This window comes from Chroicocephalus ridibundus, chromosome 1, assembly GCF_963924245.1.
Source record: "Chroicocephalus ridibundus chromosome 1, bChrRid1.1, whole genome shotgun sequence".
NCBI classification, from domain to species: Eukaryota; Metazoa; Chordata; class Aves; order Charadriiformes; family Laridae; genus Chroicocephalus; species Chroicocephalus ridibundus.
The window spans coordinates 134,107,010-134,120,187 of record NC_086284.1 but is presented as its reverse complement, the minus strand read 5'-3'; the positions used below and the strand labels follow the sequence as shown (position 1 = coordinate 134,120,187).

The 13,178-nt window shown below is 38.7% G+C and overlaps 1 protein-coding gene across 5 annotated transcripts in view; it reads left to right on the top strand.

Annotated features, from left to right (window-relative positions):
• Positions 1-13,178, top strand: part of LOC134524399 (ephrin type-B receptor 5) — a 75,315-nt gene that overhangs the window by 10,640 nt on the left and 51,497 nt on the right. For 3 of the 5 annotated variants that reach the window (XM_063354441.1, XM_063354432.1, XM_063354449.1), the window contains exon 2: positions 7,840-8,058. In XM_063354441.1, the coding sequence (XP_063210511.1) occupies positions 7,965-8,058 (94 nt within the window). In that variant the 5' untranslated portion in view covers positions 7,840-7,964. Of the gene's footprint in view, positions 1-5,566; positions 5,673-7,839; positions 8,059-13,178 lie in introns of those variants that run through there. The other 2 variants (XM_063354426.1, XM_063354418.1) reach the window with 2 other exon arrangements.

The following is a 13,178-nucleotide window of genomic DNA, read 5'->3' as shown; positions in this document are numbered from 1 at the left end:
AGGTAAATCATGCTTGAAAACATCATGTTTACTTCCACATAGATAAAAGTGCATTGCAAGGATCTGTGCACAGTTGCACTGAAAGAAGTTCGTTGAGAAATTAGAGTAAAATTGATAAGAGCACAGGGGAACCATATGCAGTAGGTACTGCTGTTATCTTCTCTTTCCATCAAAGATATATAAATATGATGGGATGCTGCTGATCCTTTTTCACCCTCTTCTTTCTGTAGTCTTTTATTTATTGTATGAAAATTCAAATGGAGTAATTTCGGTATCACTCCAATTCTTATTATTTTTAAGGAGAGTTTCTGTCAGCCAGTGATGGATAACATATACAACAATGCATTTCTTCGCATTTTTCATTGTATAACGTTATTAATATTCTAGAGCTGAGATTTTGCTTCCAGGTTTTAATGTTAGAAACTTGGGTATAATTACCCATGTTTCTTTGAAAAGTACATGAATCGCTATAAAAATTGTCAGTTAAGTCAAGTCCTGTGAGGTGGGAAGAGATTTTATTCAGGAGCTTTGTTGTACTAGATATGCATATAATTCAAATACCTAGTAAGCAGGTGGAAGAAAGAATCTGTATCTTTAATTAAATTTTTTTTTTTTAAAAATTGCAATAGTTTCAAGAGATCAGTGTCCATCTTGTTAGGCATAGCAGAAACATGATGGGGAGGCACTGAGAGAGTCTGCGGAAACACAAGGAAGCGGTGAATTAACTTTGGTTAGGAAGATAAACCAGGGTCACAAAGCTGTGAGGCATCTCTAGCCAAGTGTATGTGCTGTAGCAGAGAAGAGACGTTTAAAGGAAAACACTGTGGTTATCTAAAGAAATGCTAACATGGCCACCTGTATGGGTTAGAAGACAGCACAGAGGCTCAGAACCTCCCCAGATATCTTTAGGCTGCACCTAAGGAGTCATTTGGAGGGGGCTGTTTAGCAGTCCATAGCTCCCTTTTTAAATTAGTACAGATCTTGGGTACCTACTGAAGATGATTCAGCTCAGTCCACTGACTGTGGATGTTGTTTGAGTGATTATGCTTCTAATTTGGGCACCCTATCCGAGCCTCAAGGGCTTAATAAAAATTCATGAAAATAAGCATCTCTTCCCTTTAAGGGCTATGGAAGTCCTTAACTTGGATTCCCTTAGGAAATGTATAATCAGAGCATGGAAGATCAGCTTCAAGACTCCTGGTGTTTCCATGGTAAACAAGGAAATAAATCCCTTTCTTTGGAAAGCATTCAAAATCAACCTTTGGATTGTCATTGTAAACTTAAAGAGTCTCAAAAGACGCCAACACAACCCTGTTTAGATAATCTGTAAGGAACAAATGATCAAGCCAGCTAGAGGAAATCTTTTATGAAGTACATTGTTGAGGAAGAATTCCATTAAGCTTAGTTATACATTAGTACCTAGATCCTTTCTCTCAAAATTAAATTAATAAACTGAATGGACCATAAAAAATCCACAAGGCTTTGTTACAGCTTCTACTCTCTTCTTAGATATTTTTGAAGTATTCTGGAGTAATTCAAAATAATATCATATAGTAACAGAGGATAAAAGGATATACAGCAATTATTCAAATAATTTACATATTTAATTAAATATTTCTCTGTGCTGCTATATGTGCCCTAGTGATTTTTTTTTTTTTTGAAGAAAAACACATTAACTTCATAATATTAAAACCCTGAGCGATAAATTATGTGTTGTCCTCCCCCCATTCACTTCCTGTTTAGGGTGTAAAAAGATTTCTATGAATAGCAGTTACTGTAATTACTGCCTAAGAGAGAAGGTAGGCAGGATTATGTTATGCTCAGTTTTGCACAGGCATTGAGTGACAGCTTTTCACAACAGCATTGTGAGATTTATCCTACTGAGACGCGTGACCTTAGTTGCAAGGGCATCTGAGTGGTGAAGGAGCAATTATAGTAGAAGAGAGCTGGGGAGAGAGGAGGGGGGAAGGCCTGTTGCTTGGTGTATAACGTTATCATGGTTCCCTGTTTATCATGAATGAGAAGAAGTTTTAATTCTTCTTTTTGTACTTTGCCTAAAAGTGATGAATCAATGTGTGGCACAAATTCGTTGGAATAGTAGTTTATTGACTCTCCCAGGTGCTGTGCTTATTTATCTTTCTACTGCTTATCACTGAGAAATAATATTAAGCTATTATGAGTCATAGTGCAAAACGTGCAAGAGGAGGAAAGATTGTGCCTGCAAAGGTACAGCATTTTCTCTGCCCAGAAGAATTTTTGAGGTGCATTTGTTTTGCATCTAGATGCTTTGTGTGAGGAAAAAGTATGACAAATATGAGGGAAATCTCTTGAATTGAGGGTAGCAAAGGGAAGCTATACCCATATAATGATTTCTACTGTGAAATACGCCTAGAGGAGTCAGCTAACAATGAAAGAGGAAGAAGCATTGTCCCAGTGGGAGGAAACAAGATGATTTGGAAAAGTTCTTGGGACAGTTAAGAGGAAGAGAAAAAGTAAAAATCTGGCATTGTTATGATTTCAGCTTCTATTAGTAGAACAATTTAAAATACATAAAAGTACTTTGTTGCACAGGGATAGATATCTTTTCAAATCTGTTGCAAGTTCAAAACAGGGATTAGATAAATTCATAAAGACATACTAAAGGGAATAGATTGGGGTATATGCTCTATCGACCCTACTTAAGTCTTGTATTTGTGGATGCTGGAGGAATAGTAGGGGATTGGACTACATAGAGATTAGGCTTGCAAGCTGTCTCCAAATAAAACCTCTTCCTGGCACTGGAGACCTAGAGAAACTTGTCGTTAGATGGATGTTGATCTGCTTCAGTGTTCTTTCTTGTGTTTTGAAATGTAGTTTGCACTAAAGCTTACAGAATTGTTGTTCCCTTGACTACACATTGAAAAACACAAGTGCTCTTCATATAAGGAAGACCGTCAGGAACTCTTCACTAAGAACTGACAATTTTTATATTGTGTTGACAGCACCATTGTTTCTATTTGCCTCCATGCTTCCTGGGAACAAGATACTTGGACCAATATTAGAGCTGGGATTTCTGCAAAGTAGTGCGGGATGGAGCATCCTCTCTGCAGTGGATCAAGCTCATATTCTTTTAGGGAACAGAATATTGGAGCTGACCTTAGGTCTCCTGTAGGAATCGTGGGCTATGTGACTAGTAGTTCTTGCTGCCTCTTGTTTGCTCTAATTTCACAGAACTCAAAGAAACAGCTACATTCCATTCATGGAGATGAAGAACCTGTCAGGCCCTCATCTTTTTTCTAGGAGACTTGTGCAGTGCCTGAACAATCCTAGCTTGTTTCTTAGTGCTAAAGGCATACCCGAATTCGTCCTGCAGGACCCAGACAAATGCATGGTTCAGATGAATGCTTAACTGCTCTTTGAGGTCAGGTTCTGCAGGTGGTATCTGTCAGGGGGGAATAGGGTCAATGTGCATTGCTTTCTGATCTGTGGCTACATGTTGCCTGCATACTAAGCTAGAATGTGCTTCAGCAAAGGTCTGTCTGAAGATTTATGGGTGGAATCAAAAGGGTCAGATAGAAAGCAAGGGTTTTCTTTAAACTTTAGGCCCACCAGAACCTGTGGCCAGCCGAGAATTAACACAGTTTATCTAGCTGTCACTGTTCTTGATCAGTCTCAGGGTGCCAGGCAAACTCAGAAGAAAAAAAGTAGTCCATTCTAAGGAGATCCCCCTTAGGCTTGTCACGTGCATGACCAGCTCTATCAAGACTCAAGCCTTATGCCACTGGAGTAGTCTAAAAAAAGTGACTACACAAACCTAGGAGCAAATCTACTTCCCTTTGAGTAAAAACACATGCACTGATGGAAGAGAATTTTGAATCAATGCTGAATCATTTAGCAACACTTAGTGCCCTGTCACTCTTCAGGTGTCATCCTTGACAGTGCTTGAACTTTGAGGGAATCCTTTATGTGCATAAGGGAACTGCTGCAGAGATACTGGCTGCATGAAATATTTCATGTTTGCCACAGTTTAGGTACAGGATGGGCACACAGCAAGCCCCCTTTGTGACAGAAATCTCACAAGCACAGACCTGTACAAGCGTCAGTTGTCCTAGTACATACGGGAGCACTGTTGCTGTCTGTCCTGTAGCATTGAGCATCATTTGCCTGGAGACTGTACTAAACTGTTCCCACTTCAAGACTGGATTCAGAAAAAGTGAGAAATTACAGCACTGTCTCTGTCTGGTGAGAAGAAACAGGCTGCAAACAGTGCCAGTTAAGCCAGGCATACTATGTCTCACATTCAAGGCTTTCCAGTTTAAGTGGTTTGTGTTTGCAGTCTTGTGTAGAAGCAGCTTTGAGGTGCTGGGCAAGAGCTGACTCTTTTCTGTTGAGATATGCAATAGAAGAGAGCAAGGGAGATTCTTACTATAAATAAGGAAGAAAAAACCCCCACCCAGTAGTTCAGCACTGGAACAGATGCCCAAAGAAACTGAGGAATCTCCATCCTTGTAGATGTTCAAAACTCGCCTTGACAAGCTTTGCGAAGAACTCTTCTCCCTCACTGGTTGTTCAGCTAAGAAACCAGGATTCTTGAAAATACTAGTGATAATTGTATTCATTTCTCTTTTTGGAATCTTGAACATAATTAGATTTTGGTCATCCAGATACCACAGTGATGGTGCCAAAGTAAACAATCATCACAGATTGGTAAATAATGTAAGCAGATAACCTGGAGGCATCCATCTCCTGTCTCTTGGAGCTTGGTACTAAAGCAAATGCAATATGATCTTTTCTGACTGCTTGGGATCTTCACTGTTTTATAGGGTTGAATCATTAAAAGGCATTTGGATCCTCGGGAACTGTCATGTTTTTCAGATGCTTTATGATTTTCAGGGCTTTCAAGGAGTTGGAGATCATTCCACTAGCCAAGGAAGTATTGCCCCCAAATGGTTTAGAATCCTTTATGGAAGGATTGACAGCTGGTACATGGGTGGCAAGTTCTATGTAGCTGGGAGAGAGAGAGATGAGAAGGGGAATTTAAGGAAGTTTGTTGAAGGATCCTGTGCAGGTAAGGTGTATTACTCTGCAGCTGGATTTGGAAGAGAATGGGGGAAAATGGATTCTGTATCAAGGAGATGTCATCCATCTGAAAGCAGTTTTGGAAGAAGTAACAAGCTGAGAAGGCCATGGAGAGGTGCTTGTGTGAACAAGAGAAGAGGGTGGTTGAAAAGTTAGAATGGTTTGAGGTTTCTGTTTAAGTAGTTTGGTGTAGGGAAGAAATAGTAGGAGAACTGAAGAATGAAAGATGAGTGTCTTTGGGTGTAGTCAAATTCTGCACACATCAAGTGCTGGGGGGAAGGGCAGGGCAGTGGTTAGCAATTTAGGGGCTTGGTACTCTTTAATTCAGAGAGGCTAGCGCTTCCCTCCTACTCTCCCTTAAATGCTTTCATAATGTTATCCTCTATCCTTCATTGTGGAGTAAGCATTTTTAATTGAGGTGTGCAAGAGGCAGAATAAAAAAAATAAAAAAAGAAAGATAGATTTATCTTTCTAACTGCTAAATCAAATCCGGCTTTTTGGTTTAACCACAATTTATTTCAGGGAAAAATAATTTTCCAGTCTACTCCAGAAAAAGGCTGTATGATGCCTCATGAAGAGCAGCGCAACTTTGCTGGGATGCAGGGTCTACCAGGGTAAGCTGAACAGATGTTGTAAGAGAGATGTGCAGGTAGGGAGGGAAGGAGAACAATTGGTTTCCTTGGAGCCAGAAATGATTTTGTGTCTGCTTCTTGGTAGCAGAGTTTTTTCAGTTCTATCTGTTTTATGGTAGCAAAATGATTTCCTCCTTACATGTTACCTAGTAATTTCAAGACTTTGGCCTGAGATCCAGCAGCCAGAATATATTTGGGTTCTGTTTCTTGTTCTGCCACTCAGAAGTTACGTGACATTGAGAAGGCCTGAATTGTGGGCTGTTTTCAAACCTTCTGTAAATGAATACTATCCCGTTGACTGAAACGAAAGTTTTCTTTGGTTTATTTGACCTCTGTTTCTACATTTATTTGCCTTCAAAATGAATGTTTAAAAGTCCCCATCTCTCAGGACTTGGCTGGCCTAAAAGAAAAGTTTTTAGGTGTTACAGTGTTATGTATTGACTGGCAGTACAAAGGCTGAGTATTTATATCTCCATGTAGAAGATTGACTGGCTTGATTCCAGTGTACCCGGTCTCGGGCAGTAGTCTTTAGCCCTGTTCCTGGAGAACACTGCTGTGTGCTTGGATAGTTCTTTCTCTAAAGAAGGGTTTTCTGATCATTCAGCCTGGAATAGTCTCCTTTTTACAGTTTCATCCAGTGGTGTTTTTCTTCTGCGCTTCATAAAATAATAAGTAGTATCTGAATTATATCATTCCTCCCATTTAAGCTTCATTTTTCCTCAGTTATACTTCACTGATTTTTTCTTTTTCCTTTTCCTCATAAATAATGAATCAAAGTTTTTGCTTCTTCCTGAGGTCCCTTAAGTAATGTAAGTTTCCTTACTTAAGAAACATAAGTTTCCTTACATTTTAGTGATGCCTAGGGTGTGTTTGGTTTATCTGTGTCTGGTGCTCTGGGTTCTTATTAGGGCCAGTGTAAGAGAGCTATTCCACCCTGTCCAGTAATTTCTCCCCCTCTTTAGTAAGGTAAATCAAATTGCACTCCATTGCCTTTTCTCATACTCCCCATGCTGCTTTTTTCTCTGCTGTGCTGAACTTGCTCAAATCCCCCCTCGCTAGGTTTTCAGATAATTGCAGTGAAGCTGCCCCTTTTAATTACAACTCTTCTCTCCCGTATTTCAGCCAGGTTATTGAGCCATTTCTCTATATTGCCTGAGACATTTTTCTTTCCCTTTAGCTACGCTTCACTGTCTCACTGAAGACATTGAAGTGTTTTCAATGCTCTGTGCAAAGAGCACCTAAAGAAACAAAACATACTGGCTTTTTGCATGTAACCTACATATTACCGTGATATTTCTCTTGTGGGCTGAGAATTGGGCAGATGGAGTCAGAAATACCTTGCTTAGCAAAATTATTGGGCTGGATGGATCTAATGCAGTGCTGGATTAGGCCACATGCTGCTCCCTGACTGTGAGACAAGCCTTTATGTCAGGTTCTTAATGGTGGCGGTGGAGTTTTGTTTGGTTTTGTTTGTATGTTCTCCCACTTAAGACAACAAATTTGTACTTGTGAGCTTTTCCTGGCTCTAACACAGGCTCCCTATTTGACCTCAAATATCACAATGTTTGCTTCCTCACCTGCGACATATTAATGGGAAAACACTGTCCAGCTTCAATAGTGTTGTACAGTCATATGCTTACGGGGACAAATGCCTGCATCTGAAATGCAGTTACAAGTCTGTCAGGTGTGAAGATTTGTATTGTCAGAAACGGCAAAAACTGTCCTGTCTTGGCTACTGCCCTGCAGACCCCTGAAAACGCAAAGTGTAAATTATAGGAGATAGAATTTGGAAAGCATGCAGGGGAAATGGAACGGACATCTTCCAAGAGACATTGCCAAAGATGCAGAGTCAGGACTTAAGTAAGAATACAGTCTATATTGTGGGACAGATTAACATTCATCTGGAAACTCCACTCTCACTGATGCCATGAAAGTCTCAAAATCTGTGCATACTGTCAGGGTTGAAAACAACTGGGGCTGAAGTCTTGAGGGGTGGGAGGTGTGGGTATAGGGTAAATACTGGGTCTGTGCTACTCTTTTTCACCTGTATCTCGAAAGTAGTAAATAATGGAGATGGTGTGTAAAAACTGCCAGTTCTGTATTACTGTGACCTGATTTTCGTTTCCACCTTCTGTTTTTTTTTAACCAGTATTTCTCTGTGAAGGCGTCTGTGCTTTGATTTGGGAAGATATTAAAACACTCCACGAAATTTCTGACCATTTCAAGGGAGTGGTGTGTGTTCTTTTGAGATGGTGGTATCTACAGAGAATCTTCATGTATTCTAATGCTGGCATCAGTGCAAGAAGAGTGGCAGGAATGGGTTGGCTCTGGATGGTCTGCTTCTTTCATCTAGTCACCTCGCTAGAAGGTAAGAACAGATTTTATATAATGCAACATCTTAAGTAAGTTTTCTCTAGAGAGAAAAAAAAAAGTGTGTTCTCCAGTATGCGTATCCTAGTTCAGATGAGCATTGAGCACGTCTTTCTATTTGAAGGTTGATCACATCTCATGAGATGTAAAAAGATATTAATATTGTTTCTAGTGGGACGGGCAAACCTTCTTATGAAGGACCATTAATAAACATTTCTACTAGCTATCTCAGAGCTGACAGTCTGAAAGAATAATTTTTTTGCCCTGGGAATAAGATCCTTGTTTATGCTTTGCATGTATTTGATTCTTGTGTTCCTGTTCTTGCACACTGTTTGTTTTGTGAAACAATCTCTCGATGTTTATGCTGTTCTACAAGGCAGCAGCCAGTGAGCTGAAATCCGGTATTTTTGTCTCTGCCATCTGAACAACTTGCCTTATATAACAGATATGGAGAGAATGCTTTGCATTAACAAGAAGAGGCAGTTTGTGTTCAGCCAGCAGAGGAGAGGAGGTAGAAAGCAGTGAAGACAGGATAGAGAAAAGGTGGGCAGGGGAAAAGAGAGGCCCAGAAAATGTGAGAAGAAAGAACAGGTTATAGGAGGAAGGGTGATGAGAGCAGGAGATAAAATGAGAGCTACAGGAGAGAGTCAGAGAAGGGCAGAGGTATTGTAAACAATCCTTTTGTTTGTTCCAAGAAACATCCTTGCAGCTACATGTGCTCAATGAACTGCACCGCTTTGTGATGAATGTTCATCTCTTGCAGATGTGAAAGCCTCTGATAAAGGAGGGGAGGGAGAGAGGGAATGAAAAGGAGGCAAGGAAGGAAAGACCTGGAGTAAGGGAAAGGAGAATAGTGTGAGGTCTAAGAAAAAGAGAGTGAAGATTTGGAAGAAAAAAATATTGTTTTTTTTTCTTATTAATCGTGAAAAGAAAAGCTTGTTAAAGTATCGCTTCTCTTAATAGGAGGGGAATGCAGAGAGGAAATAATTGATGTAAGATTGTAATACAAATTCTTAAATCTCTGCAACTCTGTTAAGTGCTGATTCAAAAATGATTTTACGAAGTACTATGTTATTCCTTAGTGTAACTGGTAGAGGAACTGAGATAGAAAAAGGGAGAGAAAATGTCCATTCTCTGCAAATATAAAGTAACTCAGTGATGCCTTGAGGAACTTACATTTTTGGAATTCAGTGATCCTTCCTGTAAGTTTGTAGAGATAAAAGAATATAGAAAACACTCTGTGATACAGCTTCACAGATCTCATGGTTGAATTGCCTGGATTAAAATAGGACAGTAAAATTCTGCCTATGGAGATCAAATAGTACAGTTGCCCATGAGCTGAATTTCAACTCTCAACTCAGAGTCAGGGGAGTCAGCACCTTGCATTGTGACTGTACTACATGATCCTAGGATTGCACTCCAAAGCTAATTTGCATCTCAGAGGTAAGTATTTTTGTTGTGGTGAACAGGCAAAGAAAAATTATGCATTAGGGGAAGGAAAGCCCGATGATACCTATATAGAAAGCTTTGGTTTTAAGGAAGAAAAAAGGCCCATGGCCGTTTCATTGATGCATTATTATATATAGTGGAAACTTGAACTTCATGTTTCAGATTCAAGTTGAAAAATATAGGGAATATCCAGTTTGGTCTTTAGTTTTTATAAGGTTTCTTAGAAGTTTTAGGTGGTGTCTAGAATACATCTTGCCTCTAATTGTAGAGGATTGACTGAGTGGGAAAATCAATCAAGGTAATTTTTCTCCAAGTGTTTCTCAGGCATTTGAGTTAGATTTAAGCAGTCCGAATGTAAATCACTTTTTGTCTCAAACTAAGCTTTGTTTGAAATTTTCTAACAGGGGAAAAACAATATTGATAAAACCTTAATGTAAATCCTTCAGAAAAGAAGAAGCTTTCAGAATAAATCCTTCAGAAAAAGAAGAAGCTGTAGAGAGAAGAAAAGTAGTCAGAGCATTCAAACCATTTTTCTATGCATTATGAAGGGAGCAAATACTTTTATGTAGAATGCTTTTCAGAAATAAGGAAGGCAGTACCCTTTTACAGGACCTAATGGGACTTTAAACCCCTTCATGACTCAGAAGTAAAGAAGTTCTTGTAAGCAGTTGAAGGTGTTTCTGTTGTTATTATTGTTGTTGTTTTTAATACATAAAAATGAATCATTAGGCTGAACTTATTTGATACAGATCTAGTATTTGGACACAGTGATTTCACTAGGAATGAACATGTCTGTCCAAAATTTTCCAGACACCATTTTTAGACTAAAAAAAAACCTGCATGGGAAGCATGAGGGAAAACTGTTTTGGAAACAGAAGACATTTGTAAACTTATTATTTTAGCTTTATGAAAGGAAACAAGATTGCACAAAAGTTTTCATTAAGATTTCATTTCCCAATGTTTATGGCTCTGCAAGAGTTTTTGAGGTTTTAGTTTGGGGAGCACTATTTTTGAGCTGGGTGCAAAAATAGATTTTTTCCTTTTTCTCAAAAATACATTAAAAAATACACTGAAATGTTATTTCTGTGAGTATCTATATAAGTATGGAATTACTGTCTACAGTTTTTCATTTAGCATTTTTGTAGGTCAGCCTTTCTGATTGTAAAAGTTAGTGAAGCATAGAATTTAAGAATGCCTGATGCGCTACAGTCAAAATAGCTGAGAGCAAGTGTTAACTTGCTAATGAAATAGCTCTTACTAGGGCACAGACTTACATTTTCTGTGGAATATTGGTTTTGCTTTGACTGAGTTATAGACGTTTACAGCTGTAAACACAAGTGGAGTTCATTTTGCAGAACTCATTAAGTATGTTCCAAAGGAATGATGTGTTCTGCATGTGAGTGACTGCATTTATTTTACAGCAAGCTCTCCAGCCTGCAGAATGGCTGGACAGCCTTTCTAAATATCTTCTGGAAGTTCAAGATAAAGAGGATAATTATTCTGCTTTGGTAGAAACTTTTTGCATTAAAAGTGTCTCCTTGGCAAAAGGGAACACGCAAGGAAAAGGTTTTGAGGTCGGGTATTCTTATTTCATTTTTCCCCCTGTCTTTTCTAGTAACTGGTTGTCATCTTGGGTTATTGGAAGTAATGTATTGATTGCTCAAATTGGCTTGATTTTGAAGTGGAGGAAAACTATTACCTTCCTCAAAGGTAATCTTTAGACTAAAAAATACCATTGCCTTTTGTTTCATTATGTCCAAAGAAAGGTTTAAATGGATGTTATTTTACTTCAGGGGAAAAAAATTAAAATTAACTTTTTATTTCAGTTGCTTGCGATTCACATGAGTTATTAAAATCCTAGCAAAGATTTTCCGTTATGTTCTTCCCAGTTCTGTCACTGACGCTTCCCTGCATGCCAGAATCTTTGCCACATGCTTGAAAAGCCCAGGGCAGAGGTATCTTCTGTTGTAGACATTCAGAAGGTGAATGGGACTGAGATGGACGTGGGGCTTGTTTGTAAGGGGAGGGGTGTCTGAGTTATCCCATTGGTCAGTCTCAGCAGCTCTACTTGGTTGGTTTTCTCCCATAATAGATTACTCTGTAGTCCTCATGGTAGGACATCCCTGTTCCCAGGTGTGTACCATAGCCCTTTGTTGAAACTGTTCACAGGCTGCAGGCTAGCTCTTGCTGCTTGCAGGCCAGTAGGACAGTAGAGGCTATTTATGCTGCAACTAACAGTGTTTACATTAAAAGTTAATTAAAACTTCAAAGAAAAGGAATAGCGTTCTTATAATACACAGCATCTGGGACTTTCAGTATATGTTTCACTGAAACTTTGGAAGATCCAAGCTCCCTTTTTAATGTTTATGAAAAAAAAATAAGCAGGAAAACATAGTTAAACTTTAAAAATCACGCTGTACTGTCATCAAAAGTAGCCAGTTTGATGGCAGTGGCAGTTGGATAAGTTCTAGACTCAATAGTGGGTGTTTGCAGAATGAATCTCATAAGCTGCGTAAGAATACCTATTATATTATATTATTAGGAAAGCTGTAGATAATAATTTAATTTGATTGCTTATTCAAAGTTGAAACTAGGCATTTAATGTCTTTTTTTTTTTTTTTAAATTTCCTGATGTCTGCATTTCCTGACATCAGCAGAGGAATTAGTGCGACATGCTAATCCTGGCAGTTTCCCTAGAGCTTTAACAAAAGAATAGGGGAGGTAAAGAGAAAAATACAGTCGTTCATAAAGCTTAAAAGCTGTGCTACCTTGCAAATAGCTGTGTATTTCCATATCTTAGATCATTTGGCCATCATTTCTCTCTTTCACAGACGGTACATAACTCCTGATTGGGGTGTGAGAATTACTCCTTGTGCATGAAAACTTCAGTGTTCTGATAGTGTCAGCATTTTGCTCTGACATAGCAAATAGTTAAAATATATTATACTTCATGGAACTCACTAAATACGTATCCCATTAGCTCCAAATAGCTTTTTTTATTAATTGCATATGAGTACAAAAGTAATCCAGGAACATTCATTGCAGGAATGACTTCACAATGTAGATTTATCCAAGAAAAAAATCAAACTAATTTGTCTCATATAGGGTAGGGTTGTATATATTCTCTTTACATTAGGAGGCATATTCACTAACTCTGTAGCTTGCTTTTTCATGTTAAGTCATAGCTGAACTGTGAAGAAGACATTTTTTGTTAAAAATTAACAGCAATCTTTGTATTGAGTAGTTATGAACAACTGGGGGGGTTTTGGCTATTTTTGTTTGGATTTTCACTTGTTTCATCACCTTATTCTTGAAAAACAAAATTCTTGTTACAGTTGCATGTGTCACTAGCCATTGATATATTAGTTACTTCATCACAATAGCTGTTTAGTTTTGGAGGAAGTTCAAGTGTATTTAAGGCTTCCCAAAGGTTTCACTGTATTCTGTCTCCAAGTGATAGCCCCCATATATAAATGTATTTGTTCGGTTGCGTGATAAAAGGCTCCACTCCTCACACTCAGAGGAGCAAAGTGGAACAACGAAAAGCAGGGGAACCCGAATAACCTAATAGAGAATAAGCACCCAACTTCTCCTAGGGCTATCACAGGAATGTGATCAGCCCATTGAGCGGGAATGGAACCCGTTAAGATAAGTCAGTGGAAGCTCAAT